Source organism: Anser brachyrhynchus (assembly GCF_964034855.1).
Source record: "Anser brachyrhynchus genome assembly, chromosome: 2".
Taxonomy (NCBI): domain Eukaryota; kingdom Metazoa; phylum Chordata; class Aves; order Anseriformes; family Anatidae; genus Anser; species Anser brachyrhynchus.
In genome coordinates this window covers 48,293,704-48,318,876 of record NC_137695.1, presented here as the reverse complement: position 1 = coordinate 48,318,876, position 25,173 = coordinate 48,293,704, and the positions used below count along the sequence as shown (strand labels likewise).

General features: G+C 36.9%; 1 protein-coding gene across 4 annotated transcripts in view; it reads right to left on the bottom strand.

The window, feature by feature from the left end:
- Nucleotides 1-341: 341 nt before the first annotated feature.
- TGFBR1 (transforming growth factor beta receptor 1) overlaps nt 342-25,173 on the bottom strand; it is a 36,161-nt gene continuing 11,329 nt past the window's right edge. For all 4 annotated transcript variants that reach the window (XM_080579196.1, XM_080579198.1, XM_080579199.1 and 1 more), the window contains exons 4-9: nt 24,175-24,405; nt 17,441-17,608; nt 16,268-16,424; nt 9,759-9,883; nt 8,984-9,114; nt 342-6,667 (exon numbers count right to left, since the gene is read on the bottom strand). In XM_080579196.1, coding sequence (XP_080435322.1) covers nt 6,542-6,667; nt 8,984-9,114; nt 9,759-9,883; nt 16,268-16,424; nt 17,441-17,608; nt 24,175-24,405 — 938 coding nt within the window. In that variant the 3' untranslated portion in view covers nt 342-6,541. The remainder of the gene's footprint in view (nt 6,668-8,983; nt 9,115-9,758; nt 9,884-16,267; nt 16,425-17,440; nt 17,609-24,174; nt 24,406-25,173) is intronic.

Below are 25,173 nucleotides of genomic sequence, written 5' to 3'. Positions count from 1 at the left end.
GTCAACATTTTATCTGGCCACATAATGCATTCTATAGCATAGAAAATAATAATAATAATAAATATATATTTTTTTCAGTTAAGAAAAAGTTGTCTGTAACATGGCTTGCTCTTTATGGATTTTCTAAGCCTTCACTTTCCTTAGCTAGTAGTAGGCATTTATCTTGGGTCCTACATGTTTTATTTTGCTATAGAAGTTTCTTTGCAGTAAGTATTCTTAGACCATACATAAGATTTTTGAGGGAGGTAAGTTTATTGACTCTTCCAAAGAAGTGTGAAAAATTACAATAAAAATACTAGCTTTAAAACAAAGGATGAGGCTTTTTTTTTAAAAAAAAAAAAAACAAAAAAAACAAAGAAAAAACTTTTGGGATCTTTACCACAGTGATTAAAATGACACCCTGCACCTAGCCTGCATTAATCAAGTGAGTAACTTTCTCTGCTGGGCTCATCAGTTTGATTCATTTTGAAATGCTGGGAACTTTATTTGTTTAGGATAAGATGACCATAAAGAGGTAGAAATGTCTGATTTGCAGCATTTCTAATAAGTGTAATTTCACATTTTTTGGGCCTCTCAGTGAATAAATCTGTAACAAAACAGTAAAGGAACTAAAGTTCACAATTTCATTATACTACCTTGCCGTAGAAGGGTGGTGGGAGGTTTTGATTTTTAAAGCAGAAAATACACCTTGGTTTTCCTGAGACACTTTCTCCTTGAACACCTCGAATTTTGATAGCAAACACAAATTATGCTGAACGAACAGTGCAAGGTAGCATGCAAACCCTGAATTCAGCAGCTCTTCTAAAATAATCTATGATTCTAAAACTGCAAAACAGTCTCACTTATAAGTAACTTGGTTAAGTGTTTGATATTTTCAAACCGCAGATTTTCAGCTTTTAGGTTTTTTTTTAATTGGGCACACCTCAGAGCAAGTCACATGAAAGATGACCACATACACTTTGTCAACTCCTTGTAGCAATGTAAAAATATCATGCAAGACTGTATTGCACCCAGATCAAAAACCACCTGACAAGAACATCTGATTGCTATCAGATGTATTTTAGTAACCTAACTCCAACCTGAATCTTATCCTGAAAGCATGAAACAGAAATCCACATTCAATAGAAATTAAGCTTGATAGATGTCAATACTACTGTGCTATTTTGAGCCCATACATTTTCTCTGACAGATTTACAAAAGGAACATAGGATTTGATTTTACTGAATTTTTTACTGAATTTTACTGATCTTTTTGTGGTTTGTAGTGTTGTGGGAGGCCTTTCTCTAGTCACTCATGGGAGAAGCACGAGCATGTTTTCAGCCAAATAATCATACCTTCTGTGAAAGATGAACACATTTTGATACAGCTTTTGGCTTTCTCTGGATACCTTAAGGATTTCCAGTTTGGAGAGTTTACTAGAAGCTATGCTGGTGATTTCTGAATGCCCTGACAGCTAAGAGGACAAACCATATTTTGGGGTGCATTAAACGCAGAACAGCCACCTGGTCAAAAGAGGTGATTAGAGGTGCCATTGTGCATGGGAATAGCACAAAGCTGAGGCAGGGGAGGTTTACATTAGATATCTGGAAAGATTTCTTCATTGCAACAGGCATCCTAGCAAGGTAGTTGATGCCCCATGCCTGTCAGTGTTCTAGGAGCATCCTGGACAATGCCCTTAATAATATGCTCTAACTTTTGCTTAGCCCTGAAGTGGTCAGGGAGTTGGACTCGATGATCTTTTGTAGGTCTATCCCAACTGAACTATTCTAATTTGAATTAAAATGGGTGCACATAAGGCCAAGACATCTTATTTTTGTTGCTGTGTCTGTATCTCAATTATTTCAGAAATATAACATCAGTTTATAACTGAGTTTTGCACAGAAGCGATGCAGTTCAACACAAGCAGACTTTACTTGCTGTTCTGCAACACACTGAGGTCAGCTGCTGAAATCTTTTGAAATTCTCACTAGTTCTTATAAGTAAATGTAAGTGGTAGCTCTTACTTCTATATAAATGTAAAACAGAAAGAAGACTTTCTAGCCTGTCATTAATTATCATAGACACCAGCAATGTACCTATCCTATTCAAACATTATAGGACACAAGGAAGATCAGGCACATTATTATTATTTGTATTGCATACATGAGATGGATTGCCTCAGCATTAGCAAACCCCTTTATCATTTTTACGGTGGCAGAAATTCCTTCAGCAGGAAGAAATTCACAGGTACCTCACTGTAAATCCGCATTTTGCCAGTTAAGAACATCACGTCCAGAACATACCTGTAACTTCTTCCTCTGAAGGACAACTCATGTATTTTGGAAAGGAAAAAAAAAAAAGTAATTTATTTTCACTGCTTTAATCTCTCTACTGTAGTGTTACCACTTATGCATAAGCATCCACTCTTCTACTGTCCTGTTTACAATCCACTGAGGTGTATACTCTACAAATACAATACATATTTTCAGAAATTTAAGGGGAAATGCACAATTTTGTGAGGTTTAAAGAAGTGACACTCATCTGTACAGGATCCTCAAATTTATCGTCTAAAAAGTAAAATTTACAAGGCAGTATACACACAGCTACATAAAGGGCAGGTGTTACATTGACAAAGCAGCAAACTTGCTAATACAATACAGAAAATGAAAGTGTTTGGGGGCATGAGATAATACATTTAGTACCGCTGAATTTACTGTTGTAAATTTAGTAACACCCATATTTCTAGAAATATGTAACTGCAAATCTGGAGAATATTCTGAAAAATATTAAGCATTATATACACATGAGGTAAATGTACCTTGATCTTTTAAGAGGTATTTTGAGTTTAAAGCAACTGATATAGTGATATATATATATTTTTTAATGTAAAATGATTAACACCTTGCAATCATTTCAATGGAATGATACAAACAAGGAACCAACTAAACAGTGAATTTCATGGCAGTCACACTCAGAACCATTACTGAAAACTATAATATAGCCTCTTAATCATTTGACACCTTCATGTCCCGATACAGTCAAACCCAATGTCTTTACCCTATATACAAAAGTCTTTCTCAGGATTACAAGTGAAACCATTGGAGGGTGACAGGGTGACATGCTTGGAAAGTCAGCTTGAAAAACAATCCAGAAATCCAGCTTTTAAAGTTGGAAGGTCCCTGAAGAATTCCAGCATTCCAAAAGCAACTTTTCAGGCTTTTCAGCATCAGACCATTTCCAATGCTCCTTATTCTCCATGTCCTTATGTGTCCACTTAGTCACTGAGGCTTCAATGCTACTAAAATATCAAATTGACTGAAGTGATTAAACTTAAGTGAATGTTTAATGTACAATAAACATTTGTATCAATATTCATCAAAATGTTTTGGCATATACTTGAAATTATACAAAATTAGTATTTTGAATGCTAAAATATTTTGGTCCCCCTGGATTTCCAAGAGCAGATCTAGTGATATTACAATCTTAATTTAAAAAATACTTATGTGTACCTGTGTCCATATATATAAGATATGATCTTACACAGGTAACATTTAAAGTTACATAATATATACAGACACAGCCTTTGTAAAAGGTGTTCAGTTTATATAACGTAAAAAACAACAAAACAAAACCACAGCTTGAAGTTGTGGTATCAGAACTGAGGATACATACAACTCTATTCAGAATTTTCCTGTTCTGCATTCCAATGTGAATAATATGGTTGGTTGTTCAAAATAATGTTCATAAGGTCACACACTGCATCAAGTGTCCTTCCTGTGCTTTGTTTTTGCAAGCTTCTATTACAAAGTTGAAAATTAGAACAACACAGGAATTGCTAAGCAATTCAGGAGAATGAAGAATAGTAGGTGGTTAGATGAGTACAACTGATTGAATAATCTGCATGCCATTACGCTCTTTAGGCACCACATGTTCTCTTTTAAGTGCTATAGAACTGCTCCTTACATTTTAGGAAACTAAATGTTACAGTGACAAGATTTTGTATGTGGTAATTCCCACCTCTCTCCTCCCCAAATTAAGTTATCTGATGAATTAGACTGGAAACTCTCACACAATACCATCAAGATTATTACAAAGATCAGAAGCATGCTGGTAGCTTGATGTTTCGGAAGTATGAGCTATACCATTTGTATCTAAATGTATTTGGTAAAGAACCAGGTAAAAAAAGGTATGGCAAACTAAAATTAAAAAAAGTGTTTAAATAGGAAGCCTTTGAAATAAGTACAGAGCTAATAGTAAGTCCTCCTTCAATGCTGACCTGTTTCTTTAAATATATGTTTAGATATATAGAACTTGTTAGGGAAGCATGCCAAGTAGGTAGAATGGGGAGTTTAGTTATTCATTTTTTTTTAAACAGTCATAATTGGAAAACTCTGTGGTGCACAGCTGACCATTTGCATAGAAGCAGAATTTATTTAAAATCCTTACGTGAAGTCACTTTTTATTCAACTTTGCTTGATATAGGCCAGAAAGCACGACTGGGAGGTTAATGCCAAAAAAACTAAGTGTGGCAGTTGTATATACGTTTAAACACTGTTGTTTTCTGATAAGAACTTCCCTTTTATTTTTTCCCTGTTCTCCCAGATGAGTGAACTCATCCATAACGGTGGCCGAAGAAAGTATTTCATTGTTTGCAGTTCAACCTCTGCATTTTTTGTAATTCCCACATCAATTAAGCTAGCTCCTCTCCAAACAAGAATTTGGAAATACACGAGTTAATGAAGTGCTAATGCTAAGTCTCGGCAAAGTCTTTTGCTACCTACATAGCCTCTTCTTACTGCTTTAACTATCACAGACAAAGGAAAACAATCTCAACTGTGCTCCTTTTTGCAACCACCTTGCCGAATAAAAAGGCAGCAGAATTAAGGTTTCCCTGTATGTGTTGCATACCAAGGATATCAATGCGCTCTGGAGGATAAGAGGTTAACTGTTAGGTTGCATACTGATTACCAGGCACATTTATATACAGAAATCCTGACAGACATTAATGATACCAAAGGTCAGCCAGATTCTTCCTAATATTGCAATTAAAATGATATCCTGGAGACAATAGTTTTAAAGGTTTCTACATGGATTCCCCCCTCATTCCCCTCCAGAAGTTATAAATTTGGGTAGAGAAAACAATTCAATTTCTAAAGAAGTTTGTCAAAATCTTGTGATATCCTTACAATTTCAGGCAAAACTTGACTAAAGCCATGCATACCATTCTGTCTTCTTATGATGACACAAGCCATCATCAACATTGTTCCTGTAACTATGAAGACAACTGATGGAGCCCCCTGGTATTTGTACCCAGAGACCTTCAGCTCATCACTTCCTGTGTACATGGCACACACAAAAAATATGTACGTAGAATGTGTAAGGAGCTTTTAACTTTCTTGTTCAAAAGCCCAGATAAATTCTCCACAGTTAAAGGTGCACTTAATCCTCATTTAATTGAAAATGGTGTTGGTTTTTTTTAGCCTAAAGACTGTAGAACTGCACAGCAAGCAGGCTGTTCTTATTTAATTTAAAGGACGAAAATCTCCCTTAAGAACATCTTAGTCCTCTTCCTACTTTTCTTAAGTAGACGGGTACTTCAAGCATTTTAAAAGTACCACTTGATAGAAAAAAAAATTTACATGTAATTATGACTTATGACTTGATAATTACAAAATATGACAGTGAATTATTAGCTTACACAGTGACTAGCTTACATGGTTTGAAACTCCTACAGTGGTTTAAAGAGTCAGGTTTTGGTAAAATTAAAGATATTCCACAAAACATATACTCGCTGAAATGGGTGTGAATTAAATCTTAGGGAAAGGAACAGTTGAGTTTTTAACTTGTATTTTTGAAACCAAAAGTACCATAGCTTTGTACACTCCTACTGTTTTGCATTAAAAGACTCAAAAGTAGCACTTACTGGTATAATACAATCTATTTTGAAGGCAATGTAGTGTTCTGAAAAAATGGAAAATGTAACAGCAATCATGTATACAGTTGCATAAATTATGTTCCTCACAACCAAATGAGGTCAATTTGCAAATCTAGGTAAAAGTCCGAAAGACATACAACCTTAATAGCTAGCAAAGTATACTGCAACGGTACATTCAAAATCTGAATCTAAGAACCGTCATGGTGGTTCAGAATAGTCAATGTACCAGCCAGGAATAATGTTGCTTAAAAAGCCATCAATGCACTCTAGAACACTATAGTGAACCAGTTCCATTTTAAAAGTGATCTCATATTTTTAGCACAGTTAACTAGAAGTTAAGACCAGCTATGAACTTTCCAAATAAAAAAAATATAGGTTAATAAAAATAAAACTAGACTACATGATGTTTTGTAAGTAACCTTGAGAAGAGGTTCATAGTGCACAGACAGGACCCAAAACAACTGTTTAGCATGTCCACAAAAATCCTAGTAAGTGACGTTCCTATGAAGTATTAAAAGGCAGCAATATCCTTCTGTTCCCCCAATGAGGTAGAACAATTAATGTTCTTAACATGCCACTCCGGTGCAGATATGGATTTTTACAGTATTTTCGGTAGCAAATCCAGGATTACATCTTTATCCCCTCCTGTTGACTAAGCTGTGATAATGTTTTCTTAATGCGCAAAGCTGTTAGCCTAGCAGCTCCGTTGGCATACCAGCATTCCCGCATGATTTTCGCCATTACTCGCAATGCCTGCAAAGGAAAGACAAGTAATTACATGCAGTTCTGGTCCTATGTAACCTCTGTTCTGCCTTAGTCTCTTACAGTACGTATTTCTGAAGTCTATTATGTTACTAATACTAAAGCTGCATATTGCAGAAGAAAACTCAAATTCTTAAAGTTTTTTTCCGTAAATAAAATAAGGAGAACACTAGTATTCTTCAGTGCAATTTTGGCTCACACAAAAATATTTTAATGAAGAACTAGTAGATTTTCTGTGACAATTTTCTAATTTTTTGCATTAGACAAAATATACTCATTTTAAGTCCAGTTGAAAAGCAGTAGCAAAATAATAGAAGGCACTCGGTATTAGCACAGAAATGGCACGTAGCTGGGAATATACTCAATCACTTCCTTCAATGATAAAGTGTTTTTCAGAAAGTTAATTATATGTATAGCTATTCAGCACTTTTTAATCACATCTTCCTCAAACTGAAGCTCTAAAATACTCTGAAAACTTCTGGAGCCTTTTTATCCTTCAAAGAGCCATTCTTTGAAATCCTTGAATGCTAATATCAAGTAATAATGCAAATAACAAAAACTAATGATGAAATAAAATAATAGGTATACATTCCAGATTTTATACTGTACGACAAGGAACTGCTAAGTGAATTTATAGGGTTGGAATAGCAGCATTTAAAAGTGATTCTATAGTCTGTGGGTGTATATTGGTTTTCTCTCCCAGCTGAATTCTCTTGCCCTATCTTTTCTCTTGCCCAGTCTTTTCTCTCAGGCCTTCACTTATGTATTGATTTCATACATTCCATAACCCAGTTCCTTCTCCCATCTGAAGTATATCACATCTCATCTGTCTCTTACTCCTGCTTTAGTCTCCTACAGATTTTTTGCTATGCTCTGAACCAGAAAGTATCAATTCTAGTCCTAACTGGTTTCCTAGAGCAAGCACTATGACCAAAATTGGCTGGAAAGGCAAGAGCTCACAATTGTGCATACTACTGCCTACGTCCTGGTAAGCAGTGACTACCAGTGCAATAAACTCACTCTAGAATCAGGCACAAGCACATCTACAGAGAGGCATGGTCAGGAGCAGTTGCTACATGCATACCTCAATTCTATGTCTCTGGCTTACGTTAGACTCAGCTTCCTAATAATTGTGCTTGTATTTCAGTATGTGCATAAGTACAAATTCTGAGACGGATAAATTTTTAAGGCCACTACTGTCTTGGATGAAAATTCTTAAGGGCACTTACTATTTTGGTCAGTCTAAATTCTGCAGGATATGTGTCTACCACAACATGATAGGGAAAAGGTCCCTGAGATAATTCCAAGGGGACATGAGGATTCACATGAGGATGGACAACACTGTTGAAGATATCATTTGTATTCCAACAAGCAGTACTACTACTGGGCTGGCAGAGTGCCAAGCTGAAACTAGCAAGTCCTGCTTTTGAAAAAGGTAACTAACCAACCTAGTCATAAACGAACTGGCACAGACCTAATAAGCAGCTATACATTTTTTCTGATTCATGTCTTTATTACCCTGGCTGCGGGTTGACCCTTATAGGCAGCTAACTCCCATACAGCTGCTTGTTCACTCCCCCCACAGTGGGATGAGGAAAGAAAATGAGAAGGGCAAAAGCAAGAAAACTTGTTGGTTGAGATAAAGACAGTTCGATAAAGGAAAAAAAAAAGTGATACAAAAGCAACTGCTCACCACCAGCTGACCAATCCCTAACTAGTCCCTGAGCAATAGCAGCCCCTGGAAAACTGTCCCCCTGCTCAGAGTTTCATTGCTGAGCATGACATTAAATGTCATGGATGTGTTCCCTCCTGATCTGTTGTCCATCTCCAACCTACATGCTGTGGGGACAGAGTGAAAAATGAAGAAAGCTTTGATGCTGTATAAGCACTGTTCAGCAACAGCTGAAGCATCAGTGTGCTATCAACAGTTTTGGTCAAAAAAACAGCACTATACAGGCTGTTATGAAGAAAATTAACTCTGTACCAGCCAGATATAGTATGACCCACTGTTACACAATTAATTTACAATGACACTTCCTGGATAATATAACTCATACTAGCTTTAATTTATATTAGCTTCATAAGAAGGGATCCTAGAACATAAGCTATTCACTTTTGTGGGACTTTATTAAATATTTATATATAACCAAAGTTCGGCAGCATTTGATAAAGCCACAACGGTTAGAAAGAAATTATGTTTATGGAGGTGACCCTTCTCCCTTTAACAACAAGCACAATTCTTAAGCCACTGAAATCAATAAAAGCTCCAGCGTCCATTAAAACAGCTTTAGATAGGTTAGCCAATACCTCGCAGCTCTGCCATCTGTTTGGAATATTGGGCCTTAACTTCTGCTCACAAACAACTTTCCTCATTTCTTCAACAGAAGGATCTGAAGGAACTAGGTCATAGTATGGCAACTGGTAATCTTCATGGATTCCTGTAAAAGGTTGAAAATAACTTTATTTTAGTTAACACTAAATTATGTATTCTTTACTTCTAACTTATGCTCCTTATCAGTACCCACCATTTTCTTTTTCTGCTTTTATTTTTAAAAGCTAATTACAATGACTGACAAAATAAAAAAAAGAATCCGTAAACATATCTTTATGCTTATCATTATCCTTGAAAAGTCTTTAATTTATAAGTTTATATATTTGGAAAAGATGAAAGCTATGTCAAATTTTTCCATATGATATGCTTTCAAGAAGTATGTCTTTAGTATATGATTAATAACAGTGTTTTATTTTAAATAAGCTATGCACATTATCTGAACACATTACATCTAGCCTTTACTTATGTGTTTATCCCTTGCTCTCAAGGGCATTTAACTTAACCCTTTTCTCCTCCTTATGTGAAAGGTTTTAGGGAAAAAAATAATACAGACAGGAATATTTCCTATTTTCTTTGACTGATATTTTTCATTATTTTAAGCAATGGTGGAATAAACCAGTCATCATTTACAAGATTAATGACTATGAAATCTGAGAGGTACTGCACTATTTTTAGAGAAAATTTTCTCAAACTCATGCAGGTTCTGTAAATTACTTATAATTCTGTCCAATTTTGTAGATTGCCACATACCACCAATTGAACATCGTCGAGCTATTTCCCAAAATACTAATCCCATTGCATAGATGTCTGCTCGTTTGAACGACTCAAAATGTTTCATATTTATGGAATCATCTAAAACTTCAGGTGCCATGTACCTATTTGCAATAAAAGAACAGAAAACATTTAATTTCATGAATACTTACTACAGAAAGTCAGTATTACTGTTCAACTCAAAAACAGTTATGTGGAAAAGGAGACAGAGAAATTATGCACTTTACAAAGACTAGGATATTCAAAGCTTTTCTGCTCTTGGCCTACACATTTCCAAAAATCAATGAAGTGTTCAAATAAACAACTGTATGATGTAACGTAGTCCTTAAACAGAATGTATGGAGGATAGTTATGTCTGATTATTAACAATAAACGCTTCACTATTTAGAACACAGTAAGAAAAGAAAAATGAGTGCCAATTTAAGAGCAAGGGAATGGAGCGTAGAGGACTTGGAAAACCCTAAGCTTTCAAAAAAGACAGGGACAAAAAAAGGAAAGTAGTAATAGAATTCCCACATAAAAATACATGGGTTGCAGTTTACAGGAAAGCTAGATGTTCTTTGTATAGAAGAGAGCAGATCAGCATGAAAATGGATTTTTGGATACGAACACTTCCAAGACACAGAGGAAAAGACCTGCAGGAGATAATACTAAATTGCAGTTGTAAGGGTATATGGAAGATGAGAGCATCTGCCTCATTAAGGTTATCCAACCAAAGACCTTTCAGAACAAAGGACATAAATAAACATAAGGCAATATGCAAATAAATAATGGAGAAAAAGTAAAAGGTGAAATGATAAAAAGAGACAAACTTGTAGACACAGGGTAACAGACAACAGCAAGACCAAAAGTCTCCAGTCACTAATTGATGGGCTATTAAGAAACTCAAGGCATAGCTCTGGAAAAGGCCAGTCTGGACTCTGTAGCTGGGAAACTTCAAGTGGGAAACAAGAGGAACGTGAGGATTGTGGATATTCAAGGTGTACCGTGGGACTATGCAAAACTTATCAAGGAATGTTTGAGAGAAGGGAATCCAGGAGGAGCAAAACTGGGTGAATAGACAGAAAGGCCTATCAAAGGGGACAGGTAAATGTGAACAGTTGCTAGTCAGCCTGCTTTTCTGACCAAGCCCTGTATCTGCTCATTGCAGCGTATCCTATCTTCTTATTAAATCCTTTTTTTTTTTTTTAAACTATTATTCTATGTAATCTCACTCACCATGCCACCTGCATGTGTGCTTTAAGGACTACGTGTCAGCAATTAGAGATAGGTGTGATTCAGGGCCAGCAACTGGAACCAGACCAGGAATGAATTTTCCACTGGGCCTAGGGAACCACCAACTAGAGAGTAGTGTCTCAGCAGCAGCAGAAGGGGGAACTAAAGATCCTAAAAGCGAGTATCCAAAGGTCTTAGGAGCAGATCTAGAGTGTCAGCTACTATAGGAGGACCACTGTGAATGAATTATGAAGCAGCAACTCCACTGCATTTAGACGGTGGGTGAAGCAATCTTTGGGACTGTGTTGCCAGCAACACAGCAAGCAGTAGTAGTCTCACTGCCAGTGCTAGTTACTGGAACAAATGAAGGTCTCTGCTTCAGCCACTGGAGTAGGACCACAGGTCACAGGGCCCACAGTCACATGCTCACAGGTACCAGCTACTGGGGGACTGGAATGAGAGAAGCAGAGTAAGGAGGGTTCTCAGTGCCAAAGACTGGAGCTAGAATCACAGGTCCTGAAGCCTCTGTGCCTGGATGCCAGCTGCAGGGGAGTGTTGGAGGATTTGTATTTTCCCTAAACCTGATGTGCACAGCAAGGGTACACGTGTGTAATTTGCTAGCAAACTTCAAGCTCGACTATCCAGCAAGTAGGAGGCCCAGCATCCAGGCAGGGTTGTTAAGACATATGGCCTATGCTGGTATTCAAGGAAAACCACAAGTACAGGGGTGCTTGTGAGATGACTGGACAAATACATGCAACTGTTTGCTGGCATGCTCTAATCCCGTCCAGCTGGTTAGTAGGAGACCACTGGAGCCCATCAGAAGGCTTTAGAGAAAAGCAGTTGTACTAATATTTTAGAGACCCATAAGCGCGTGCTTATGAGGCTACAGAAGGATGTGGGTACATGTTTTCACTAGTGAAGTTCAATCCTGATTAGCTAAAGAGAAGGCCGGAGAGGTGACTGCTGCAAGTTCTGACAGTGTTTTATACAGGTGTTGTGAACAGCACATAGCAATCTGCATAGCCAGCTGAGTCACGACTGCATGAGTCTGTTGGAGTCTGTTCAGCTTCACTATGGCTTGAGCCTCAACTGAGAAAGCAGCACCCACGTCCACAGGCCAGAGATGGACAGGGCCCCAGGCCTTTGGGCACACTAAGTGGACCCAGGCAGGAAGAATCCCCAGTTCTTGGGAGTCTGCTGGAGGTAGCAGTCACTTGTAACATCCCCCTAACAAGTCAAAGCCCTGAACACATAGGGCATCTAGTTAAAAAAAGGCAGCACTGTTAAGTATTCCTTGGAAACAAAGGCTTCCTACCTTGTAGTAATTGATTCTTCATAATACAATCAGTACGTCCTGTCATCAACCAACACACACTTCTTGAACATGCCGGCCTTTTTTTTTTTTTGAATAGTAAATCCAATTCAGGTTACATGCTCTAACAACTGTGCTGAGTTGACCTTCAACATTCCCTACAACAGAAAATCTATTGTAGCCTTCCGATTGAGAGAGACTGAAAACTAGTCATGACATCCAAATGAATTAAGTACTATGTCAGCACAGAACTCACTGAGTTAGTGACAGCAGCACGTCCACAGGCTGCTAGAAAGAATGTGAATGGTATTTATCAGTCAGAAGTTGCAGTATTGCTTTCTCAGTCTTGTACGTATAGCTCTTGCAGCTAAATACAATATGCAACATTAGCAGACTAGTGTGTGTTTCCACATCATTGCCTTGTCAATCTCAAGCTGGTGTTATTACTGAAGTAGGTAAACATATGACACCACAGTTAATTGGCAAAGAAGCAACATGCATAGATTACTGTAGTGGAATACAACATCAGCCAATAGATCAACCTCTGAAACAATCACAAGCCTGTGCACAATTTTATCCAATCAATGTAGCACAGCAAAGTCCTAAATACTACTAAAAAAAGTCTTACTACGACTGTTTTTTCCTCCTTCTAGCACCAGGCAGAGTACAAGACTGACTGCTTAGAATAAACATCATGATTTCGTTAGGAATAAAGAGCTTATTGTCTCAGCATTACTGCATCCTATGGAAGTGACATACAAGGAAGCAAGGGCTATAAACAAGAGAGCAAAAATACTCATTAGAGTAGTCCAGAGTTTCAGTAAGGGTTGCTGCCGAGAGTTCTCCTAAGCACTGTGTAGGCATATGAATTGCCCACATGTGGTAACAGCACAAGCTGAGGAGAACAATTGCCTGAAGAAGTACATATGGTTTACCTTGACAGTATTTACTGAAAGAAAGGCAGTCTTAATATGTGTCAGTCTTTGACATGGACAAGAGTCAAACTATTCTAGGCCACCCATATCAAAAACTTTTTAATCGAGAAGCATGCAAGACTGTTGTGGGTGTTTTCCTTATCTTAGCAAGGATTTTCCACACATGTATTGTAATTTGTTCTTATGCTACTTCATGTACTTGACAGTATGGTGATCAGCTTTGGCTCTAGAAGAAAGAATATCTCATCCATCTCAAGATCACACGGGGACAAGAAGAGTGATGGAGCCAGAAGCAGAAGGGGAAAAGCGTAAGCCAAAAACCCGAATCATGCTGCAAGTCTGTCAGCCATAATCACTTATATAAACAGTAAAGGAGACTGTCTCCATTTCTGTAAGTCATCCTAAGCACAAGGGTCTTAACAGAAAAAAAATAAGAGGCCTGACTGTAGTAATGAAGCTGAATTCAAACCCTCAGAGGAGGGCGGAAAAAAACACAAATGAACAAACAAAACAACAGCAACCAACCATCCAAAAAAACGCCGACCACCTCCCTCCCAAAAATGTGCCTTCCACTGAATTTATAGGCAAACTGACTTTGTATGACCTTCCACCAATGCAATTAGATTGGTTTTGGCTTCACTTGCAACTCAAAATGGTGACTGACTACTCGAAGTCTGAGAGATTATTGCTGGAGGCAAAAGGCAAGTAGATCACCTAGCTAGCGTTTCATGGCTATTAGACAAAACAGAGAAAAATGCATCTCCTGTGTACTCATATGTAAGCTGACAAACTTACATATTGTAAATGCGCTTTTCACTGAAACAGTATTTCAGGTTCTGAAGAGAACTACTCTACACGGACTAATTTTGACCTTCTGAACACGGTCTGCAGGCCAATATCCTCCAAGAACGGAATGATTGGTCTACACAGGAGTTTACAAACAATGCTGAGCATAGCCTCGCCAAGCTTTGGGAGCCTGCTGGATTTCCTCTTGTCAAACTCAGTCTGAAAGCTCTGTATTCATTTCCTCAAATTCTATTAAAGCTTACAGGGAGTGGAATAGGACCCAAAAACATGTTGAACATGACATTTCTCTTCACCACACCTGTTCTCAAGCACAGCTAGAATTCCACTCATGTTGGGGTTAGGTAAACTGCAGAAGATTGCCCATGCTAAGGTGTAATTTACAACTGAACTGCTTCTCCAGATTAAACACAGCCAGTTTCAACTACCAGAAGTAACAGCTGGGTTACACTTCTTTAAAAGGGAGAGAGGGATTTTATTTCCTCCTCAGTTTAAAGCTCACATTCCCTGCTTTAGGCTAAACTGCAAAAGCACACATTTCACATCCCCTGATGAAGCTAAGCCTCTAAGCAGAAATAAAGATTCGTTCAGCCAGAGAGAAGAATCAGTCCAATCAGTAGCTACAGCACTCACCTGAAAATGAGTCTTGCTTGCTCCCTAGACCATGTTTTACTGTAGACAATCACTGGAAAAACACGAACTTAGTCAAGCCTCTCTGAACTTGCATACAGAACTTCCATGCGCAGAAGAGATACCAGCAGTGGTACCCATCAATGGGAACAAAATTGTCATTGAACAGATAAGAGCTGAGCTTCATTATGGAAAAATAAGCAAAGATGCAGAGTTACTTACCTAAGAATAAACAAGAGGAAGGAAGAAGGGACCAGCCTTTTATGAGAATGAACAATTTTCAGAGAAGTAAAAGTGACTAATGTCTAAAGTGGGCAGTGGACTTAGTACTGCTGCTGCCCACTGCAGTAAGAGAGTTGGTACACCTTCACCCTTGTGAAGAAGCATGAGGCAATGATTAGTGGAGACTTGAGAAGGAATAATGCCTAGTATTTTGTAATCTAGTTAAAATTCAGAAGGTAAGTCTCAACTATTTGTGTAGTTTTAAAAAAATTGGTAACAGAAGAAGAATAACAGAATTTTAGAACAAAGTAATCTCAGCAATATAATTGTCAGTAAAAAAAAGTTTCAATACAAATCCAAAAAGCCTTGTTCACTAAACCCCATTTTTCTCCCTCAAAAGCCACAACTAAAAGGTATATCCTAGTTCATTGTAACATCCCATTCACACATACACAGGTACAGTATCACTCACTAAAGAGATATCAAAAGAAAAAAACCAACCATTCTTTAATGTAAGGATTGGGGAACAGGCAACAACATTAACACAGGATTTTCTCCAACACAGTTAGGGCATATGCATAAGTTACTCTTGCACAACCCTGGACCACAGGACTTCCACACATTTCTCAGCAACAGCAATTTTAGTACAAGTACTAATTGTACTAAACTGTACTACACTGACTTAACACAGAAGCTATAACGAAGTGCAGTTAAACAGCTCTCAGGAGTTCTTTTGAGAATGAGAAAAATTCTTATTTCCAAATTCAGAAGTAGGCCTTTAAAAATAAAAGGGAACATACTCATCCACTGATAACTATTTAGGCAGTAAATGACAGAGACAACTACTTTTTAAGCTCTTGTACTTCTCTAAAGAATATATTTTCACAAAAGCCCACATACGAAACTTTGTGCTTTGTTCTATCACATAGGCTTCAAACTAAACAAACAAAAAACCCCAGCTTCTTACTTTTACTATCAATATCCTGTCTTACATGTCACCAGACTGTGCTGCAAGCAATAATTCCATGCAACAAGGCATGAAAGAATAAGATACAGCAAGTGAAGTATCTACAATCGCTATTCATGAAGTCTCCTGACTGTTTTAACATATACTTGTGCCCTACTGCAATTTGCACATTTTCGACATTTTTCAAATTCTATTAATAAAACCCAACGTTCAGCATGCACTTTCAGTACAGTCTAACTAAATCACTAGCTGGAAGAAAGGGCTACAGAACTCTACCTGCCATTACTGACAGTTTTTGCTAATTATATTTGTAGCTAGAAAAATCTTCTAAATGAAAAAAAGAGAAAGCAAAGCATTTCATTGTAAAAATCACCTAATACATCACACTAATGATTTTTACCTTTTTGTTCCTACTCTGTGGTTGGGGGCAATATCAATTGTGTCCGTAGCGGAATCATGCCTAACTGCCAATCCTAGGTCTGCAATGCAGCATGTTCCATTCTTTTTTACCAATATGTTTTTTGATTTCAAATCTCTGTGGGCAATCGCTGGTTTGCCTGTAAATAAAAAAAAATAGTAGTAACACATCTGTAAAAGACAATTGCTGGTATTCCAAATCTGATGCAGACTGAGATAAAGGAATCCCTTCTAGTTCCACCACTTTGGGCTCATCAAGGTAACTCTTGAAATCATTCATTGTGGACTAGCTGGTTACCCAGAAAAGTGCACTACATGCTTACCACATCAAGTCTTTGCTGCTCCCCTCCTTCGTTCCATGCATGTACACAAATACTACTTGCTGGCAAACAGACCCATAATGCTGTCATAAATCAAAGTTAGGGAGATATGACAGGCACTATAGACACCACATAGGTGTTTTGTATGAATGATTATTACATCATTTTGACCTGGATATACCACAGAAAGGAAGATAAAAGACCCAATCCCCCAGAATCCCTCAGCAGATTATCAGTTAGGCAGTTACAAAATATGTCAACACTACTAGAAACTTTATATACTTTTTAACTGTAGGGAAGTTTATGACTGTTTTGTTTTCAAGCTTTGGAAGAAAAGCAAGAAGTGTTCTGCTGTAATAACAGAAGAGCAACAATTTTAGCATGTAAAAGAATGGGGCTGGAGGTGAGGGTTGAGAGAAAGGGCATGGAAACTGAGGAGAAAGGGAGAAGCCTAACAGTATAAATCATATATTTTTGGACGTTTACCATGCTTTTGTTTAGTAGTGGGAGAAAACTTTTATTTTCATATTGTCCTCAGTAGAAACTGATACTGAAACACAGTATCTATATCAAATTAAGAACTTGTATGAGTTCAGAAATTATCACAGACTTTTTTCAATTCACTCAGGTCCTCAAAAGATTAACCTTGCTATCAGTGTTGTGTTCAGATGCCTTCTCATCACAAAAACAAGCAGCTGTGTGCAAAGCAGCTACACCCTAAAAGAGTTTGATATTCTAATTAAGAAGAGAATCACAGTAGGAAAAAAATACGTATGTGCTATTTAAAAAAAAATCTAGTATTATCCACTGGACAAACTGAACAATTGTAAGATTACCTTGTGTGCCCACAATTTCCATGTGAAGATGAGCAAGGCCACTGGCAGTGGATAAAGCTAATTTTATCATTCCTTCCACAGTTACTGTATACCTGTTCAGGTAATCAAAGAGCGATCCATGTTCATGATAGTCTGACACCAACCACAGCTGAGTCCATGTACCATTGTCTGCAAAACAACATTGGCATGAATACCACACACCCCATATATACCAGTTTTATACAATGCTTATAGGTTACAAACTGTTTTGCAACCTCAGCCAATTGGACTTTAAGTCTTTACTTCTGTCCCTATAACACTTAAATGCCACTGTAAGGGCTGGGCCTACCAATGTGCAACCTGAACAGCTTAGGGAATATTCTTTCATTTAAACTAAAAGACAAACTGCAGAAAGCCAATGTCACTATTATTCATAGATGACATTATTAGTGAATAGTTATTCAGGTTATTTAGTCAGGCCCTGCCTTCCCCTAACTCTTCTGCTTGGGGAACAATGCTGAATACGTGAACGGCACCAGTACCTGAACTGTGAGCCAGACAGGTTGTAATATGTTTGCAAATATCTCAAGACATACAAGTGACATGCAACAACTAAATTGTTTGAATTATTAAAACAATGGACACAGAATACCTTGAAGTTGAGGCCACTGAAAGATACAACATAGAAACAAAACAATCAGAAAGCCTAATAAAAGCAACTCCAATGGTAGATCTGACAAGTGTTTTTACAGCTACTTTGTAGAAAAGCCTTTCATCTCTTTCTATGGGATAACTATTCTTTTAAAATTTCTGTTGGACTTCTATCCTAGATTATACAGGCATTATTCTCTAATAGCAAGTGAGAAAACTTAGCATAAGCTAAATATATGAAGAACTAAATCTGAAGAATAGGAAGAAGTGAATTCAGAAGTTAGTTCCTATCATAAACATACTGATGAGCAAACTGAAAAGCCTAGTTTCCAAGTTGGAGGTTCTTATATTTCCTTTCCTTTTCCTCCAATCCCCTCAAAAGTACATTTAGCTCAGAAACGTTACATAGGCACAAAACGATCTACAGATCAAGAAATACTATATTTACTTAAGCACCTGTGATTGGCAGGGAAGACTTTAAAGCATCACTTCTACTTGGACATTTCTATGGAGGCCAGAGTTACCATTAAAGGAAAAAAAGCAATAAAAAAGTAATAATAAAAATCACCAGAACACTTCAAAGTAGGAAAATAAAAGTCTAATCTACATTCAACCAATTCTTACAATAGAAAGAATACTGACTCTGTACATTCACAGCTTAGCCTCAACTAGGTTTCATTTAAACAGGCGAAAGAAAGCAGACAAATGCTCTGACCATAAAAGACTGTTGTAAAGCTGCTACTGAAGTGGGAAGACTCTTACAACATATCCACAGACGCAATTCCTGAGCTTCGTTTTTTAAAAAGCAACAAAAAAAGGAAAACTTTTTTTTTCTTTTTAAAGTCTTCACCTACTTTTAAGTTAGGACTGCTTCATCTTTTGCTATTTTGCATAGACAAGCAAATGAACTGGCAGAACTCAGTACACTATTAAGTGTCACTTTTTCCACCAGAGAAAATATGGTCTCTGAAAAGTCAGTTCAACAGTTGTAGCTTTGCTGAGCCAGTTTTACAGAACCATTAGAAAAGGGTATGTGTTTACAGGCACATAAAAGGCTCTCTAAAATACATTATTCAAAGAGCTCCAAAAGCTGTAGTTCAAAAAGAAATAATTCATTGAGAAGTCAGAACATTCTCTTCACTACCTTTATTCCAATGCTTCATCAGTTATATCCCCACATTGCTAGCTTCTCTATTTATTGTTGTCTAGTTTTAACACACAATGAGAAGCCCCATTCATAAGAAACATGAGAAGTCAAATAAAGGATCAAACAACAGGTATGTGTATAGTGTTAATGCCCAGGCACTGTTTCAGGCAGAGATATCTAAATGCAATTTATTTTAAGCTGTGTACTGACCTACTGCATTTAAATAGATCTTTCAAAGACACTAGATAGTTTCTGAAGAATTATCACTGCTTTGAAACAAGATTATATTGTCTATGCATAAAATTTTTACTTCTGAACCCTAAGTTTCTAAGAAGAGAATATGCTACTAATTATAGACACCTCTATTTTCTTATGTACAACTTTATTACTACCTGCAAAAAAAAAAAGAAAAAAACATTTTTTCCAAAGAAGAAAAAATAAAGCTTGGATCATTATCCTTTCCAAAAGACGACTTTTTTTTTATTATGTATTGTTTGTGGATGCCTAACAAGAATTTAAACAAGCCATGGTCTTACATCCAAGCTTACACAAATGTTATCACAAATGTTATTATTTACAAACAAGCTGAAATGCAGCAATGACTAAATCACTGTTCAGCTTTTAGATGGAACTTATTACAATATATCCACTAAATTTGTCCAGCTATACACGTATTTATTCAGTGATACAAGCAGAACACAAACTATGAACTTAAGTCTTCTTACACTGTTGATAGTGTGGTTAATTACTAGTCATCTGAATATTTTGGCTCCACAGTAAACAGCATCTGCCATGAAGTTTTTAACCACTGCATTTGCATCATCAGGTATGAAAAAGTAATTATACCCAGTCATAGTTACATGCAGTAGCACGGCTTTCCAAGACAAGGTAAACTAATTTAGGTAATACAGACAGTTTAATCAAGAGCCTCATGCAATTTCAAAACATTCAAAAATATTACAAAGTCTAGGTATCTTCAAAAAAAATTTAAAGTGCTTAATTATGGTTATTTCAACGATCTGTAATAAACCTTCTGAAAATATTTTCAGACCATCAAAATAACTCTAAAGCAGAAAGTTTATTTCTCTCTTCAGAATTTCTTATTTTGTTAGACTTGTGAAACTTTCAGATTTATTGTTAGAGCACTGGTTACAGTATGTGAAAAAAACATTAGTGAATTCCAAGCAACATTCATTTTAGACAAGCTCCCTCTGGAGAGCAGAATTCATTATAATTACCTTAGCAAACCCACGTAATCAAGTTTCAACTAAAAATGAATTCACTTAGATGAAAAAAGTATTTTTCACATCATTACTAAATTATTTTTCAAGTTGTTACTCTTAGAACAAAATTTGGACATGTGCATGCTTGTCTTAAAGCTAAACACTAGGTTTTGAAGTCCAACAGTATTGTTTGGTAATTTTGAACCCAAGATTTATGCTCCAAGTTGAATATTTAAATGAAGCTTAAAGTTTAAAAACTGCCTAATTGCATATGTTCTCTAGTATCACATAGTAAAATGTATCCTACTCTGTACTTTGAAACTAACTTTTCTTGGCATGCAGATAATTTAAGAAAAAATCGGAGGAAAATGAATAGCGATAAGATCAGTTACACTGGAATCCTTAACTGTAAGACTCCTAGAAATGAGAGATTCAGGCAGTTGCTGGGATAAGACAGTTGGGGCTGGAAGGGGACTTCAACTTTTTTTTATTTTTGAAAGTGAAACAGCTTGACTATCATATTAAGATAATCATCTGATTAAATTAATGTAAAAACACTTGAGTTATGTAGATTTGCAAGACCTTCCTGTCGAATGCATTCTTCTCAGGCTAATACCACAGCTCAAAAAGAATAAACACAAACATTATTTCTCTCAAGAGGATGCAACGCTACTCATTCTTCTGTAGTATACTGCCTAACATTCTTAGGGATTTACTTAACATGTAAGTTAGTCTGACTGAACAAAGGGGAAGGAACAGAAAAGTCGAAGTATTTTAATGCATAATGTTATGTGAAAGTATGCAGTATAAGATTTCGCCTTACTCAAAATGTGACTACAGAGGGTTATGGACAGTTGAACCCAGGGAAGTAATTAGTACTGTGAACAGAGGTTGCTGCCATTGCTTGTAAAATACTGTAGGTACTTAACACGCTTTAGCATTGGGTATCAAGCAAAACAAACAAAAAACACCCAAGCCCCAAACTACCTGCTTAAGTAGTTCAAAACAAGGCAACACATAGCCCAGAAAGCAATTTCTCTGATCTAGCAGTATTTGAAAGTTAGCACGTAACTCCTGGCTAAGTAAAGAGCTAACCAGAACACAAATGTTCTAGCCAGACAGAACAAGACTGCAGATAAAAACATTTATTGCTTTTAAGCCTTCAAGTTGACTTAACAGCAACACATAATTCCCAGTAAATCTTCAGATGGGAAAGCAGATAACAAATAGGGCCAGGTCCTGCAGCCTTCTGAGCACATGTAGGAAAACAGGAGGAGGAACATTATGGCACGTGGAATGCCTAAACAGTGTAAAATGAGGAGTGATTGTTGATGAGTTGATGGTCAAACTGACTCAACCATCTGAGCTGAATTCCACTGACTTAGCTGATCTATCTGTGCTTGTATACATTACAATTTTACAGATACAATGGTCAGCCAAAGACTTTCCAAAAGTTGTGAAAGATACGTTTGGTGTTAAGATGAGAGACCTTATTAATGCTTTTACTAGCAGAGAAAATTGCAGCATCAAACTGGCCAACATTTACACCACAACATACAACAAAGGAGAAATGAATCTTCAACACTCACAATGGACACAGGAAAACCTACTCCTGAGAATTCATCTCCATGCATTACTGAAACTTTCAGCAAGCAATGAACTGCTATTGCACAAGGAATTCCCTGTACTGCTGTATCTTTTTTGTTACCTTTGCAAGGTCTGAGACATATCGTCAGGTTCCTGCAGTATGACTTCATGCATTCCAGCTATGCTGTACTAACTCCTGAACGCATTCAGCATTTCTCCTGCCCTATGGGGAAATGGATGCAAATCCTTCACAGCTATTAGCACTGCAAAGTAGTATTTCATCTTGCTTCTGGCACCTAATAAGCACTTAGCAGGAAGCACTAGCATCTATAACGAAAGACTGTTAATAGGCGTTTTTAAGCCTACTGTATCTCTTGTTCCTTTAAAAGCATGATGACAGCACACCTGGGAAACTGAAAGAAACTACCTCCTTAATGGTCCCTATGTGCTACCCCATTTAATGGTACACAGGGGGCTCTGACTATTCTAAAGTACAGTTGACATATTAGCCTCCTTTTGATACTCAGGACTTCTGAATCCTTAATCTAGAGAGATAATAGTGTGTACAGATATCCTTGCTATGAGGATGCAAAAGGCTATCCTGAGAATTCTGCACTGATAGGTGAAATAAACCAGCAGTAAGGTCCTATGAAAACAGCTTTTCTCACTTGATTAGATAGTAATACTATTGGAAAAATAGACAGAGTAAAGAGTAACAGCATTTTCAAAACGTCTTCATCCTTTTCTTGTAAACTGTTTACAAACTAGTTCTCAAGAGAACAAGAGAGCCTTGTCCTAAAGCCACAAAGCCTCAAATAACAGCATGAACTATTAACAAAGGATTTCTTCCCCCATTTTAAGTCCAGCATATTAACAACAGAAACAAACAAACAAACAAACCCCCTGGTTTTTACATCACATTATAGTGTATTACAGGGAACTAAAAGATGTTCAAGTTAAATGGAAATCCACTGTTTTGAACCTGAGCCAGCAATTACAGAATTATTTTATGAGCCCACTAGTTTAGGGTAACTTCCTCATACCCCCTGTGCACAGTAGTCAAGTGTAGTTTTGGGACAAACTATCTATGGGTTTGAGGCAAAATGGGAGACTGCTATGCTTAACCACAGACTGATTTTCTTGAAAGTTACAGCTAAGATATTGTGATACATTCATGGCACTTCTAACTGAAATAGTGCCTGTAACTTCTGCGGAGGGGCATTTTCATTAGCATCTTTAACACAACGAATGTATTCATTTAAGGTGCAGATTCTAGATATTCCAGTAGGTCCATCACAACAAACTCATGCTTTCACAGGTGTTCTTACAGTCACGTCTAAAGTTGTATTGGATATTAAGACAGTTTCTAATGGTAAGCATACTACATGGCTGGAACAAGTTGCTTAGTATGCTGTGGATATCCAAGCTCTTGGAGACAAACATGTTAAACAAACACGTTCGGAACGATTTAACTGTAGCTAACCCTTCCTTGAAGAAGGTGAGTGTTTCGCACAAACTTTTGGGTTCTGTTCCAATTCGACGTGTTCACAGAGATACAGACACTTGAAATCAGTCTACTGATAATTAAAGAGAATTCTACTTACTTGTATACTCCAACAACAGGAGATAGGTACAGGTTTTTAATACTAGGAACAAACTATTAATTGCTTTTTTACAGCTTCTTTTCTAATTGAACTACTAAATGTAAAACTTCTCATATCTCAGACTTAAAAATGAATTCTCTACCTCCTTCATTATATTAGGATTACCAGATTAGACATTATTTCTCTTGGTTCCACATGTCTGTCTTATTAGGCTATTAGGAAGGTAAAGGTATTCAGCAAACTTGCAGGCTGACTGGATAGTGCAGCTACTTTTTGATATGAAGTTTAGCTAATATTTTAACTTGCTTGTGGAAATTACACCTCATTAAATACACAATCTTTTTTTTATTATTATTTAAAAGACTTAAGCATGTTTTCCAGAAAAAAGTACTTTTTAATTAAACTTGTCGAAATACCAAATGTTCAAATAATAACATTATTTTTTTCCTGTCCTTAACTGGATGTTTGCAAAATAGATTTTAAAATTACCATCTATTCTGACACAGAATATGAACAGCGAGATTAATTCATAGTATTACTAACCTTTATTGTCTGCAGCTATAAATCCGAGAATGTTTTCATGTCGTAGCATAACTGTTTGATAAATTTCTGCCTCTCGAAACCACGAGCGTTCTTCTCTTGAAGAGAAGATCTTCACAGCAACTTCTTCTCCTCTCCATTTCCCTCGCCATACTTCTCCAAAGCGACCCTTACCAATACTTTCTTGAAGTACTATAGTTCTTGCAATTGTTCTTTGCACAAGTAAAGGTAAACCTGAAAAGAAGATTTAATATTAACCTTAAAACAAAATATGCACTTAGCATCTATTTTCCATTAAGATGTTTCTCTTAGAATGCACACTCATAAGATTTTGACAGCTTGTTGGAGACTGCTAATAAGTACATCAGTAAGATGCTGCCTACAATCTTAAACGCCAACAATACAAGTATTGAAATATATTACGCTGCAAACTGCTTCTACAGTTTTTAAAAGGAATGTACAAACTTCCTTTCTGTTTAAACCTGGGGGGCGAGGGGGGGATGGAGGGGACAACACCTCAAAAACTAACCAAACATAAGAAACACAAACAATGGAACCATCAGGATTGTTTTTTTGTTGTTGTTAAAAGATCGCAACTCTCTTGACAAAGCAGATCAAGAGCACCTTTTCTACTAGTCCATTTACTTGACTTCTCGCTAGGTGAGACTTGGTCCTTTTCTAAGTTAAAGTTAAATCATGCTTATCAGCAACACTGTCAAACATTCATGCTGATACCCAAGTACATGAGCAGCCTGTTAGTACTCTCAAGCCACTGTAACACAGGAAAACATCCTTTTAACACTATCTTCCTGTTTCACAGGCAACACTTGTGCACTTCACTAGCATTATACAAGAGAAAAATGCTCACATTCATGCAGGTTTCACAGCTTCAGAACATCTACATGCATTCAAATCACAGCACCTCGTAACATGCTTCCATAAACTTACACAACAAACAAGAAGCACTGGTATCCCCCAAGGGTAGGTTTTTGTTGTAACTAA